The sequence below is a fragment of the Heterodontus francisci genome, chromosome 6 (genome assembly GCF_036365525.1).
Source record: "Heterodontus francisci isolate sHetFra1 chromosome 6, sHetFra1.hap1, whole genome shotgun sequence".
Taxonomy (NCBI): Eukaryota; Metazoa; Chordata; class Chondrichthyes; order Heterodontiformes; family Heterodontidae; genus Heterodontus; species Heterodontus francisci.
This window is the reverse complement of record NC_090376.1, coordinates 47,862,174-47,877,867: the sequence shown is the minus strand read 5'-3', so window position 1 is coordinate 47,877,867 and position 15,694 is coordinate 47,862,174. Positions and strand designations below refer to the sequence as shown.

At 41.1% G+C, this 15,694-nt stretch overlaps 1 protein-coding gene across 15 annotated transcripts in view; it reads right to left on the bottom strand.

The window, feature by feature from the left end:
- Nucleotides 1-1,053: 1,053 nt before the first annotated feature.
- The window catches only part of LOC137371289 (spermatogenesis-associated protein 13-like), a 413,876-nt gene continuing 399,235 nt past the window's right edge, over nt 1,054-15,694 (bottom strand). For all 15 annotated transcript variants that reach the window (XM_068033612.1, XM_068033614.1, XM_068033620.1 and 12 more), the window contains 3 exons: nt 13,862-14,234; nt 4,708-4,782; nt 1,054-3,033 (listed from right to left, as the gene is read on the bottom strand). In XM_068033612.1, the coding sequence (XP_067889713.1) occupies nt 2,852-3,033; nt 4,708-4,782; nt 13,862-14,234 (630 nt within the window). In that variant the 3' untranslated portion in view covers nt 1,054-2,851. The remainder of the gene's footprint in view (nt 3,034-4,707; nt 4,783-13,861; nt 14,235-15,694) is intronic.

The window sequence follows — 15,694 nt, the reverse complement described above, 5'->3', positions numbered from 1 at the left end:
ACATTGCAAAAAGAAGTGCATGGATCCTAATCTAATAAATCAGCAAACTCTATGTAAATTTGTAGAAAAATACATAACAAATAACAGCATATAAACATATACAAAATGCTTTCACTATTGTATGTATCTCCCTCCATTATACATGGTGAAATAGCATCTATCCCACCAAGACTGGAATTATGGGCAAAGCAATCCCAAATTCAGGTAGAACAGGTAAGAAAACAGCAATTTTTAAGAAAAGACACCTCTGAATAGCCTGGTGAGACATCTGGTAAGCACTGGATTGGACCATTACGCGACCCTCCACAGTCCGATATCCCATATCTACAGTATTAGCGGTAGCTCAGTTGGTAGCACCCTCACCTCAGAGTCAGAAGGTTGTGGGTTAAAGTCCAGCTCTGGGAACTTGAGCAAGAAAATATAGGCTGACACTCCAGTGCTGCACTGTTGGAGGTGCCTGCCTACCTTTCAAATGGATGTAAAAATCCTCGAAGAAAAGGTGAGTTATCCCTGGTGTCCTGCCCAATATTTATCCCTCAATTAACATCACAAAAACAGATTATCTGGTCATTATCACACTGCTGTTTGTTGGAGCTTGCTGTGCACAAATTGGTTGCCGCGTTTCCTATAATATAACAGTGTCTACACTTCAAAAGGACTTCATTGGCTGTAAAGCACTTTGGGAAGTCGTGGGGTCGTGAAAGGCCTTATATAAATACAAGTCTTTCTTTTCTTCTTTGCTGGCACTCCCTATCTAGATTCATATAAAAATGGCCACTTGCGGATAGCTAGTGATGAGGTGCTAGTGCTCATTCCAGCAGGGGACAGGCATTCAGGAGAGAAGGAAAGAATAAGGGAGAAAAAAAAAAGATGCTACAATATGTCAAGGTACAATTTAGGTAGCTGTGGACTCATCTGTTCTGTGTAATGCAGGTGGACGCACTGTTGCTTGAACATAGTCAGTTTCTTTTTTAAAAAAAGCAGCCTTTTTTGTACTGTGTTAATTAATAAACACGCATTATTTGGAATGAGAAAATCATATTTATTTCACCAAAATAAATGACTTTTTAGCAATTGTTTTATTACATCAACAGCAGATAAATCATTTACTGCAACATAATAAAAATTAAACTAATCTACAAAAAATAGTTACATTAGTTATGTACATTTACGCTTGAAATATCAATATTGTACAGCAGCCAGTTACATGGTTTTGAAGCAGTCATCTGCCCATAAGACTGCACAGAAATGTAACAGTATATACCAGACATCACTATTGTATGAGATGCTAAATGTCATAAAAGGAAATCCAGTCTTGACAAAAGTATCAGACAAATAAACCGTTACTATGTACAAAGCAACTCATATTACAGATAATTTGAAAGAATCTGTTTACTGGATATTTAAAAAACCTGTAAATGACAGGGGAAGTAATGTAATATTCAGTAATAAGTAGTTACTATGGCTAATGCTCTTTGGTTCACAAACCCTGCACTGCACTTTGCCAGTAACATTTCCCCAACAATTGGTTTCCTTTGTAATTTAAATGTATTTGTTTCCAAAATGTTTTGGTTATAAATAAAAATCTAATGGCATTTAAAAATTTGTAAGACATTCTTCATACAACAAATTTCCCACTGACAAAATACACGGCTATTTTACAGTACATTTTAAAGGCAAGACTTACATTGAATGCAAGAAAAAAAATCACAATTTTGATACATTCGCAAAACTCCATACTTATCTAGGGCTGTATGCCATTCCTGGAAACATGAAGCAATTCCATAACTAATTACTGTATTCACTAAGAAATACTCGGCCTAGAATTGGTGACACAGTAGTCTGGTTTTGGCGCTTACAGTCTATGCCATAAACAGCAAAATAAAAACAAATGCACCAAGTCCTGTGTGTTTGTTTTGGTAGCCGTCATTTGGAATGGGGAGTATTAAATTTATTCTCCATTGACACCATTGCCATATGCAAATTAAGGAAGAAGTCCTATCATGCCATGCTAATGTAAGTAAACAAGGCCTTGGTAGGTCAAAATACTGATCAGACAGAAACAAACAGTTTGATTTCCCTTTTGAGCACAAGATGATGGCATTTCTGTTTCCATGAAGGAATGTATCTGCAGTTATGTGCATTTAAGGCACATATCAGACACTAACATAAAAAGCCTTTTTGCTTATATTTCTATGTTTTCATAATATGGATCTCTTTATAATTCTAACCACAAGATGTGCAATGTGCTTTTTTACATTTCAGATTTCAAAACATTTGCTTGCTTAAAATATCTATGTACCAACCAGTATCACCTCACATTGTAATAGTGTGCTTTTTGAATAACTCTAATAGAACCAGGCTTGTAATATGTCTCAACTGGGCATATAGCAAATGTTATTTCTGTCACTGTTCAATAAAATATCAAGGCAAACAATGGGGTCAATGGTTAACTGAAATATGTAATACAAATGTACAAAAAGAAATGAAGAGACCCAATGTGATAAAATACTGGCAACTGTTCTCAATAACAGCATTGTTCATAGTTATTGGAAATAACGTAAAATCTGTAAAATAACCTGATAAAATATCTTATGAATTCACCAGACTATGTTTTGAAACTGCAGCCTTTTGTAACTGCTTGCCTCACAGTTCTGTTATCTTCAATGCCTGGCTGATTTAGTTGTCAGAAAGGCCTCAATTGAGCTATGTGGGGAGTAGAAGCACAGTGTAACATTCATAATTGATGGCCCTTTATTATTCAATTACTCAGAGCTGGATGCTTTCCCAGAACTCTTGATCTCCACAGTGATTTGTTTAGTTTGTTTTTCCTTATGGTAACCATGTCTTTTCATTTCTTAAAGGGGGTCAACTTAGTAAAGCTGTGCCAGAAGGGAGATGGTTTGCGTTTGGGTTCAGCCAATGCAAAAACTTGTTGCTGAGGAAGGCTGGTAGGCACAGTGATGTGTCGCTGGTGGAGTGGATGCAGAGACTGATGTGGAGGAGGAACAGAAAATCCACTATAATTCACCCCTACAAGAGTAAAAATACAGAATCATATATTGCTGGTAATTAGCCATTTATTCTGATTCAAACAATCTAATGAGCATCAAAACAATTATGTATGGGCTCATGCATACTGATAGCCACTGCATTCATGTGCTTTCTGTCATTTACTTCTGCATCAAGGTCATTCCTTTCAACTAGAACAGCTTTCTGAATAGAGTAGCATTTTGTTCAGTGACCATCATTGCCAAAACTATTCTACATCAGATCAGAAACAATAGGATTTCCTCTGTCTTCCCTCCCCATCCCAAAGTGAAGCAGAATTCTGAACTGCCAAAAGAATGTCACACATCATTAGGCCAAAGCTTTGCTCAAAAGGTTCTGATTACCTAATTCAGCCCGCTAAATATATAGAGGACATGTAGTGAGCAAGTGACAAAGGCACTAGCTACTATAACATAATCTTGAGTAGAATTAGCTCAATATCTCATTGATCTGTATTATATCTTCTATTCATAACACAATAGATATGCTGACATATAGGGCTAGATTTTATGTAGCTGGTGGGGTCCCGACACCAGGCCAAAAGGCAAGGGGAACCTTACCCTGGCCCTTTAGAGGAACCCCTGGCTGTACTTAACGGCACTTGGCCAATGAACTGCCCGGTGCCAGGGTCCCCGTCTCTTTAAGGACAGGGATCCTGCCATCAAGAGCTGCCAGCCAATCAGAGGGCAGACAACTCAGCAGACCCAGCTGTGCCACCGGGAGCAGTGACCACTGCTGGAACAGCAGCAGTCACTTGAAGAGCAACCATGGAGCCTGAACTGAACTGGAATGGAGTGCACTTGCTGGGGCCACTCAGGCAGGCCCTGGTTGGGGGTGGGTTACTGAGGGCAGGGGGGTGTGTGATGCCATAGGGACAGCCTATGCCACCTGGAGCCCTCCGTGAACCACAGATTGCCGACGGAGGACGGCCCCCTCACATCCCACATGGAGGACACCTTGAGTTACGGGATGGCCTCCTCATGCGGCAGAGGAATTCCCCGCCGCTGGTAAAATGCCAACTGGCGCCGGGCAGGTAGGTTGTCCTCGGTCCTCCCTGCCCCGGACTAATTGCGTAGTAGTGAGGAAGGCAAGATGCACTCCACCCAGTGAGTTGCTGGGGTTTTATTCCATGTCAATTTAAACAACATATAACTAGTATTTTCTTTAGAAATTTTACCTGAACATTTTACACAGTGGAAAATTAAAACCATCTTTGTTGCTATGACTAAGTTGCAGTTTGCCAATTGCTATATACTGCGAACATATGAAAATGACAGACAGGAAATAAGTTGCTGGTCCATCCACCCTGTCCCACACAGTTGTGATATTATGCATTACAATACATACACTCCCCACCCACCGTGTAAACGCCTGGGAGAAGTGAAAAACATCAGATGAAAACACAGTGAGGTGGATAAAAAAATACCTGGAAAATTCTCAGATATCCTTGGTTGATCAAAACTAGATCAGGAGATACTCTTTATGTACTATAATTTTTTTAAAAGTCTTTGAAATACTATACATTTGACATCATTGATTTTTTTAAATCCTGTGAAGTGTCTTATCTGCTCAAAATCTGAAGCCTGTGGGATCTCCTTAAATATTTTACCATATTACACAATGGAAACCTCAGAATATCTGTATCTTTCTACTTACCCTTCATCTTCCCATGCCTGGATTTTTTGGCATTTAGCATAGCTTGTTTCTTCTGGTTTTCTGGTATTTCAAATCCTGAAAGAAGATTAATGCAAAAAAAAAAAATTCCTTGTTAATTTGCCACCATTAAAAACATACTCCATAATCTACATGAATCAAAAATATGCATTTGTGTGATACTGCAGATGAGAAAAGCAAATCTTTGTACATTCTGGAAGGAGGCTCTCTTTTGAATGCAACTTTCTTCCTGTTTGTGTTCAGAATGCATGTTCCTCAGTTACAGCAGTGAATTTTCAGTTACAGTCAGCACATGAAATTGGCTCCAAGGTACCTAATGTGACCTCCCTTCTAACTCCCCCAGTTGGGAAGCACATGTCCTGCATTCAATCCTGTTTCCCCAGCAAGCATTAATGAGGTCAGGCACTCTGTGTAAAGGGGTAGAGGCTTGAAATATGGTCCTGTCACTGTGCAACGACAACATATCATGCTGTATAATGGTGATTCAGGCTTTAAAGATATTCCTAGTAACATCCTATTCAGCTATTTAAATTTTCAGTTTATCACTGGATTCCTCTGCTACAATGTTTCCTCTTTTAGTCATGTGAGAAGAAGGGAGTATCAAGAGCACATGCTTCAATGGCAGTAATACTGCATGTAAGATCAACACGAGGTGATAGGTGCAGGGCAGGAAATGCTTTTGGTAGTTTCTATATCATGCAGAACTCCATCTGGGACAACAGAAAAATATGACAGTCCTCTTCACTATTCGCCAAACCTTCTATTTTTGTGTAACCAATACATTTCAAGATTGTGGCACCTGTACCCAAGTCCAAATCATCCATTTATACCGAGAACAAAAGTGGAGCATGCATTGACAGCTGGTATACCACTTTCAATTCTCTTCCATTCTAAGCAGCACCCATTATCCAACTAACTCTGTTTTAACTGTCAGATTGGCTTAGTCTTATCTCTTATCCAAAAGATGGTTTGGTTGATGCTCCACTCCAGGACTAAAGTACAAAATATAGGTCAACACTTCAGCTCAAAACCGAGGAAGTACTGGATTGTCAGCTTTCGGATGTGACCTTAAATCAGAGGTCCTCTCTATCCTCCCAGGTGAGCATAAAAGATCCCATGCCATTATTCGAAAAAGAATAAGGGCATTCTCTCAGTGTCCAGGCCAACATTCATCCCTCAACCAAAATCACCAAGCAACAGATTAATTGGTCAGTCATTTCTTTGCTGTTTGTGGGACATTGCTCTGCACAAACTGGCTGCGGGTATTTGCCGACAAAGCAACAGTGACCGTGGCTGGAATTTTACGTTGAGCGGGAGGCCCTGCCTACTGGCTGAAAAGCCAGTGGCGAGCCTGCCTCTGCCGGACCTGGGGAGCCAGGCCGGAATTTTTTGATTCCAGGCCCTTAATTGGTCTTGGGCAGGACTTTCACCTCCTTGAGGTAGGAAGTCTCGCCTAATAGAGCTGCCAGCCAACCAGCAGGCTGGCAGCTCTTTGTCCCAGCAGCGCCATTGGGAGTGGTGGCCACAACTGAGACTACACCCAACCATGGGAGGCAACAAGAAGGACGGCCCCGGAACTCAGGTAAGTCTGTTTGGGCCTCAGTGGGGACAATCTGCTGGACCCCAGTGAGACAAAGTGGCGGGGGGGTGGGTTGGGTGTCGTTGTGGGGACAGGGGGCATTTGGTGCTTTGGGGGCAGCCCTCCATGGAGCACAGTGTCCCTGATCAGGAGGGCCTTTACCCTTATGTTACTACAGCTTCATTGGGTGGTAATGATCTCTCGCTATTTACCTTATCATAATCTTTGATAATTTTGAAGATTTTGTTCAGCCACCCGTTAACCTTCTCAGTTCTAATGAAAAGGCACCAATTATAATGTAACCCTACATCATATTATATGTATGCTGCATACTTTGAACTGCTTTTTTTTTTGTTTATTCGTTCGGGGGATGTGGGCATCACTGGCTAGGCCAGCAATTGTTGCCCATCCCTAACTACTCTTCAGAAGGTGGTGGTGAACTGCCATCTTGAACTGCTGCAGTCCTTGTATCTTTCCTATAATGAGGTGCCCAAAACTATATACAATACCTCAGTTACAACTTAAGATTTTGTATAAGTTCAGTGTTACTGCTTTGCTTTTGTATTCTAAATATCTCAACAAAAAAACATTGTTTACTTTGTTATGGCTTTATGTTTTAATGGCTTTTACATCGGCATGACAAGGTTCTTCTGTTCCTCTACTCTCTTTAAAATCTTAATATTTAGGTTTATTTCCTTTCCCTCTTCTTTTTTCCTATCAATTGCAGCTCTAAAATCATCCAATTCAGCAGACAGTGGGGATGACTAAGGTGCACATCTAGCAGTATATTTACTCAATGTCATCAGCCATCAGTAAAGCTGTACATTCTATTTTATTGAGCATTTTTTCTTCTGTTTATAGCTACAATGGAGTAGGTTCATTTATATAATTTCACTTACTGCACACAGCATAAAGACGTTGAGCAGGATCAATCAGTACAAATTATTACAATATTAATTGAGGTGATTATGAATGATACATGTAGACATGTGAAATTCGTTATTTAAATTATGTACTAAAAGGTATGTTTTATCCAACATAGACATATGTTGCAAGGTCAACCATACAATTGGCATAGAATGTAATCTGAAAACGCCAACCCCGCCTGCAAATGGTTGATTAATATACTAGTCTGAGGAAAACTTCTGGGAGATCTTTTGTGGGTTTAGGCTAATTACCTATTGGCCATTTCCTTGCTGTTTTTACAAAACAAGACATATTGGACGAGAAACTTAAGTCAGCCGTGAGAGACTATTCTTACATTGTGTATAACACTCCTTTCTGACCCAATATGATGTAAGAAGCCTAAAAAGGAATGCTAAACCTAGTAATGGGGAATGAACTGGAGCAGATGAGAAGTGTGGAAAAATATTTTGAGAACATGATCACAAAATACATGTTTATGATGACGATCGAGAGATGTGGATAGTACAAAAGCCAACTATGAGGGAATGATGATGAATCTGACTAGCCAAGTATTAAACACCACTGATAAACAAATGAGGATGGAAGTGAAGCTAAAGAGAAAAGCATATGCAAAGTATATAGACAATAAAGGGGGGGGGGGGGGATGACAAGCAGTTTAGTAAAGTGGTAAAAAAAATGAAGGTGGGAAAGAAGATGTATGCATGAAAATATCAAGAACATAGGAGGAAATAAGGTATGCTATAGGCACACAAGTAAAAGGAGAAATAAATAATAAAGCATTTAGACACGATGAGTATAATTTAAAAAATGTCAGTATGGATTTTTAAAAAGGAACCTCATGTTTAACCAACGCGACTGAGTTTGTTGAGGAAATAACAGAAAAAAAGGGCAATGTAGTTGATGTGGCCAGCTTCGATAAGTTCTCACATAAGAGACTCGTGGCAAACAATGGGGTGTGTGGAACGGATTGAAAAATAGAAGTGGGTAGGGATTAAGGGTAATTTCTCGGACCTGAAGAAAGTGGAAAAAGGTGTCTGCCAGGGATCAGTGCTGGGACCACTGTTATTCGTTGTTCACATAAATGAATTAGACTCGGAAAGTGGAGTTTATGATGTTGGAATTTGCAGATAATGCCAATTTGGTGGGTATAGCTAATAATACGAGGAGAAATAACCAGGCTTGCACATTGGGCAGATGAAGGTCAATATTGTGAAGTGTGAGGTTCTTTTGGTTGGAGGAATTATAAAGCCACTTATTACTTAGGTTAAAAAAAAACTTAAGTGGAGGAGCAAACAGATTTGGGAACACAGATACAGAAATCACTAAAAGCAGCAACAAATTGATGAGGCTATAAAGGAGTGCAAACAAAGTACTGAGGTTCATTTCTAGAGCAATGGAATATAAAAGAAGGGAGGAACTTGGTTAGACCACACTTGAATACTATGTGCATTTCTGGTCTCCATACTACAAAAGGATATTGTAATACGAGAGAGGGTGCAGATGTGATGAGAATTCAGAGATGCAACTATGAGGAAAGATTGAGCAGGTTTGGGTTCTTTTCTCTGGAAAAGAAAAAAAGACTTGCATTTTTATAGCGCCTTTCATAGCCACAGGGCGTCTCAAAGTGCTTTACAGTCAATTGAGTGCTTTTGAAGTGTAGTCACTGTTGTAATGTAGAAAAGATGGCAGCCAATTTGCACACAGCAAATACCCACAAACAGTAATGTGAAAATGATCAGATCTCTTTTTGTGTTGTTGATTGAGGGATAAATATTGGATAGGACACTGGCGATACTCACCTCCTCTTCAAAATTGTGCTGTGGGATCTTTTACACCCACTTGATAGGGGAGACAGGTCCTTGCTTTAACAGGCTTCCATCTGAAAGATAGCACCTTCAACAGTACAACATTCCCTCAGTATTGCACTGGAGTGTTGGCTTTGATTTTCGTGCTCAAGTTCTGGAATGGGACTTGAACCCACAAACTTCTGACTCACAGTTGACAGAAAACATGATATGAAGGAGTTTGATAGGGAACATGTGTACAAATTGATTCTGCTTCCAGAACAAGAGGGCAAGACGGACACTAACCGATCAAATAAAGAATTTAGGAGGAATGATACATAAGGGTGCAGGAACTGAGACTTCTGGATGTTCACACACAGAAATCTTTGAACATGGCAGGATAAGTGAAATGGCTGTTAAGAAGGCAAAAGTGATTCTTGGCTTTATAAATAGAAGCATAGAATACAAAACCCTTTATAAATCATTAGTTAGGCCTCAGCTGGAGTATTGAGTCCAATTCTGGGCTGAACTCTAGGAAGGATATCAATGCTTTCAAGAGAGGGCACTGGAAAGTTACCAGAATGTTATCAGGCCTGAAGGATTTCAATTAAGTGGAGAGATTAGAGAAGTTTGGGATTGTTCTTATTGTAGCAGAGATGGTTCAGGGGAGATGTAATAGAAATGTTCAAACGGGAGATTTGATGGAGCATATAAGAAAAAGTGTTTTCATGGCAGCTGGTGGAATTAAAATTCAATTAATTAATAAATACTTAGAATTGAAAGCTAGTCTCAGTAATGGTGCCATGAAACTATCATCGATTGGTTCACTAATGTCCTTTAGGGAAGGAAGTCTGCCGCCCTTATCTGGTCTGACCTACATGTGACTCCAGATCCACAGCAATATGGTTGACTCAAATTTGCTCTGATATGTCCTAGCAAGCCACTCTGTTGTCAAGGGCAATTAGGGATGGGCAACGAATGCTGGCCTTGCCAGTGATGCCCACATCCCATGAAAGAATAAAAAAAACTAGCAGGAGGGGGTTAGTCATAGAGAGATACAGCACTGAAACAGGCCCTTCGGCCCACCAAGTCCACGGCAACCATCAACCACCAATTTATACTAATCCTACATTAATCCCATTTTTCCCTCTCACATCCCCACCTTCCCTCAATTCTCCTACCACCTACCTACACTAGGGGCAATTTTTACAATGGCCAATTTACCTATCAACCCGCAAGTCTTTGGCATGTGGGAGGAAACCGGAGCACCTGGAGGAAACCCACGCGGTCACAGTGCAAACTCCGCACAGGCAGTACCCGGAACCGAACCCAGGTCCCTGGAGCTGTGAGGCTGCGGTGCTAACCACTGCGCCACTGATAATTACGACACAGATTTAAGATAATTGGCAAAAGAGCTGGGAGGAGATGCAGAGAATTTCTTTTATGCAAGGAGTTCTGATGATCTGCCTTAAAAGGTGGTGAAAGCAGATTCAAAACTATGACCGGAATTTTATTCCCTTCCCCCCCACCCCCCTGTGGAGCAGGCTGGAGGTGGGGGGATGCGTAAAATCGAGTGGGACCTACCCGCCCCTGCTGCCATTTTACCAGCAGTGGCAGAGGCTGAAAATGGCCCACCCACCCCAGGCCAATTCAGGCCCTTAAGTGGCCAATTGCCACTTAAGGGCCTCCTCCTTGCCACTGCTGCTATTTTACCAGTGGTAGCTGGGAACTTCAGCACATGAGGAGACGGCCCGATAACACAAGGTGGCCTCCTGGCAGGTCCAGCGAAGGAACCTCCTGATCGGGCACTTTGTACCCAACAGAAGGCCCCCCAGCAGCACAAGCTACCCCTGATGGAGCACCTCCCCCAACCGTCCTGAACGACCCCGACCCCCCCCCTCGCCAATGCCCAGCTGACTGTGCCCAACTGACTGTCTCCAACAAGGCCTAAAACCCCACTCACCTTTATGGAGGCCGACATCCATGGTTCTCTTCTGGCTGGGTGCAGTTCCAGCAGTGGCCACCACTCCCAGTGACGCTGCTGGGACTGAAGAGCTGCCAGCCCGCTGATTGGCCAGCAGCTCTTGGAGGTAGGACGTCTTGCCTCAGAGAGAGGGAAGTCCCACCTGAGGCCAATTCAGGGCCTGGGCCAGGCAAAATTGCTGCATGGCTTCCAGGCCCACACACCAGCAGAGCGTCTCGCTCCCGACCTTTAAGCTGGACCTCCGCCACAATGTAAAATTCCAGCCTAGCTTTCAAAAGGGAATTGAATAATTACTAGAAATGGGGAAAAAAATTAAGGGTTTGGGAGAAGAGTGTGACTAATTGGATAGATCTACCCAAGAGCCAACAATGGCATATGGGCAGAATGCCTTGTTTCTATGATATTTCCTTTTTACACTGAGAATGATAAGAATGCAGAACTATCTGTCACATGGAGTGGTGAAGCACATAACATTGATGCATTTAAGGGGAGGCTTAATACATGCAATGGAAAGGGAAATAGAGTGGCAAGGATAAGAGGTTTTTTTTAAGAATGGAAGGAGGCTTCTGTGGAATATAGACTGGAATATAGGCTGAATGACTTGTTTCTGTACTGCAGATTCTGTGCCATTCTGTCTAATTAAAGGAAAAGAGGTCTAGTGAAATGTCACATCTGAGCTTACAGTACAATCTTTGGAAACTAACTTCTGGAAAGAAAAGGATTTTCTGTGTTACTGAACGATAAGGTTGCCAGACCAGAGATATTTACAATAAAGATCCATTATTTTATCTGTGCTGCACCTGTGTCTTTCTTTGAGCTTCCTGTTAATTTCTGAAATCATGAGTATGGATATTGAAGGATACTTGCTGGATGAAAGCAGCTAGCAAAGAAAGTATTTTGGTGAAGAGTCCCACATCATTGATTAACCTACTTTCCTCATCCAAATAAAAAATACTTACTGACAGACCATACATTTCCAGCTTTTGTGGGTTTTAAAAAATTTTCAGTAAAACATATGTGCACTACAGAAAATGTCAATACATCTTTATCTCTTAACTAAAGCATCTGTTCTTAAAGCACTGATCTATACTTTGACGTAATACCACACACAAGGTGAGCATTTCTGTAGTCCAGATGGAACACTTAACTCAAATTTGAAATATCCACACCTCTTAAATCAGGTTAGGAAGACTATGCAAATGATCCTGCTTTTTCAAATAGAAAGACACTTGATCCCATTTAGTGGTACTTTAATGCAGCTTCAGTGTCTTAAGTAACATCATTTGAATTGATTTAAAATCCTCATTACAATGCCTTAAATGCCTCCAGTATTAGGCATATTTTAATCAGATCAGAACCTATTTTTGACATTTAAATATTTAGCTATCAAGCAAATCTGACCTATAACTTTAACTTTTATACTTTTTGGAAGGGTATGAAATCCCTTCATTGCATTCTCCAACTTCCGTATAACTTCTTTGGCCATAGGGCAAGCAAACAGCCTGTGGCTCCTACCAATGCTACACTGAGTCAATTACCAGGATTAAACTAAGAATGAGTCTCTCTTTGATTTTCTATCTCTTTCGATCATAGGACAACTAAAATCAAGAGCTTAGCAAAGTGTCAGAACAGGAGATAAAGTCACTAAATCATTATACTGGCAATCTACCAAACTACGTCACAGTGACACTCCGTTAAGACATACATAGCATAGTCATAAGAAAGTAATATATACTGGATTGAGGATCCCCTAGAGATTTGACATCCCTGAAAGGAAAGAATTGCATTTATATAATGCTTTTCACATCTTCAGGATTTTCAAAATGCCTCAAAGACAGTGATTTTTTTTTGAAAGGCAGTCACTTGTTTTGGAGGCAAGTGCAGCAGCCAACTTATATTTGATAATGTTTCCCAAACATGCTCATCAATTATTGTTTTTGGCAGTGTTGGTTGAGGGATGAATATTGGTGAGGACAACAGGAGAATTCCCTACTCCTCTTCTTCAAAAAAAGTGCCATTGCATCTGTTATGCCCTTCTAAACAGGTGGATAAGGCTTCAGTTTAACATCTCCTCTGCAAGACAATACTTATGACAATGCAACACTCCCTTGGCACTAGAATTAAGTGTCAGCCTAAAATATGAGCACGAGTTATGACGTGATGTTTATATCTATAACCCAGAACCTGTTGGCTCAGAGGAAAGGATCTTACCACTCAAACAACCTAACCCAGAGGGTCAGCTTTGATTAAAACAGATCCTCAAAAGCAATGGAAACAATTTCAATTCACTGTAACAGAACATGAGAATATGTTCTTGGACAAAGTACTGAAGACCTGCCAGTGCTTATGGAATCATAAGCCAGCAACAGATTGCACAATCAGAAGAGATGGGGAGCAAATTAGGGGAAAAACATAGAAGATTCACCACATTAGGTACATGACATTTGTAGCTTCCACATTATGTCATTGGCAATGAAATGAAAAAGGTAATGTTACTGCATAGTGATCCATAATACCTCCACAAAGACTCAACAAATTTAGCCATTGAGTAGCTAAGCAATGCAGGCAGATGGCCCTATATTTCCACCCCAGTGTATGCTAAATTAGTTATCCTCAAATAGGGTGCAACAATTGGACGTTGACACCACTTGGTTGGAGAAGAGGAATATTAACCAGAGTTGCTGGAAGTTTGTGTATGTTGCCTGAGGACAGAATTTTGCTGACTTACTATGCCCCCTCCTACACCCCTGCAGCTGAATAGCCTGTTAACAAGATTCTTCTGTAAATAATGGCCACCCACACAGCAGGGTAGGAAATCAATTGCTGCACCTGTTTATCCTTAAGTTCAGAAATTAAACGTACCCATTTCTTTGTCTTCTTCTACTCTTTTTCTTTCGTCTATACATGCTTGCAGCCATCGCTGTTTGTCTTCTGGCTTTTTGGCACAAAATAGATAGACTTCCTCTGTTGCTTTACTTCTCAGTTTGAAGGCATTTTTTACAGTAATGTTAAAATCCTTGTCTTTGCCATCCTCTATGTCCAGTACTTTTATTGCATCCATATCAATGTGTCCTTTGTAGTACAACATATCTCGTCTCAACAAATCCTTTTTACAGAAAAACAATTGATGGTCAAACAGAAAAAAAGTTCTCTGTTGGCTCTTTCCTTGGCATGAAATTTTAGTCAACTCTCCAGAATGGATCAATTCTGAACTTCTAGTTAAAACATCTTGCCCCTGAAAAATATACAGGAAAATGTTACGATACATAAAGCCGTTCCAACAATATAATGAGTTATCCAGTCAGCAGAAAGGTGAGTAAGCATTAGGTCAGGACTTGACACTCAAAATAAAGCCTTCAATACATTTATTTTAATGTTGCAGTACCTGCTGAGGCCACAAGAAGCCTCCAATGAGCTAACAAAGCTCATTCTGGTGGTGGAGACCAGGAACTGCAGAATTTCAATGTACAGAGTAGGTTTTGCACTCACATTTGTAGAATTAACTACTACCATAATTGCCATTCCCTTCTGGTCACTGGAGGATTCCCATTGAAGTCATTTATTTTAATCCAAGTTCTTCAATTTTTAAAAATCTACAATGTTAATGTGGAAACAGGGTGTCTAAGTGTTATAATACCATGAAACATTGCAATGGTTTGTAATTAGAGTTTCCTTGTTTGATGCGAAGGCACCAGCTCTGTACAAATGCTGATGTATTTTCAGGTTTGACACTGGAACCATCAAAGGGTTTACTCCAGTACTGGCATTTTTACATTCCTGGGTGCAGTAATATGGACAAAGAGAAATTGGGGGAACTCAATGTACAATGCAAGGAGATAATGGAGATCCTTTCCCCACACCTTTTCTAGGGTAACTTCTATTAAGTTTTGATGCAAATAACAGAAAATCTCAGCACTTAGTTGGGGAGCAATCCTGCTTGCCCTAAACAACAGTATTCATCCTGGAATCTCCCTTTGTATGCTTCTTCATTGATTCCCTTTCTCCCTTCCTCTTCTGCTGGCCACTTCTTTTGGGCCTCCTTATCTCGAGAGACAATGGATACGCGCCTGGAGGTGGTCAGTGGTTTGTGAAGCAGCGCCTGGAGTGGCTATAAAGGCCAATTCTGGAGTGACAGGCTCTTCCACGGTGCTGCAGAGAAATTTGTTTGTTGGGGCTGTTGCACAGTTGGCTCTCCCCTTGCGCCTCTGTCTTTTTTCCTGCCAACTACTAAGTCTCTTCGACTCGCCACAATTTAGCCCTGTCTTTATGGCTGCCCGCCAGCTCTGGCGAATGCTGGCAACTGACTCCCACGACTTGTGATCAATGTCACACGATTTCATGTCGCGTTTGCAGACGTCTTTATAACGGAGACATGGACGGCCGGTGGGTCTGATACCAGTGGCGAGCTCGCTGTACAATGTGTCTTTGGGGATCCTGCCATCTTCCATGCGGCTCACATGGCCAAGCCATCTCAAGCGCCGCTGACTCAGTAGTGTGTATAAGCTGGGGGTGTTGGCCGCTTCAAGGACTTCTGTGTTGGAGATATAGTCCTGCCACCTGATGCCAAGTATTCTCCGAAGGCAGCGAAGATGGAATGAATTGAGACGTCGCTCTTGGCTGGCATACGTTGTCCAGGTCTCGCTGCCGTAGAGCAAGGTACTGAGGACACAGGCCTGATACACTCGGACTTTTGTG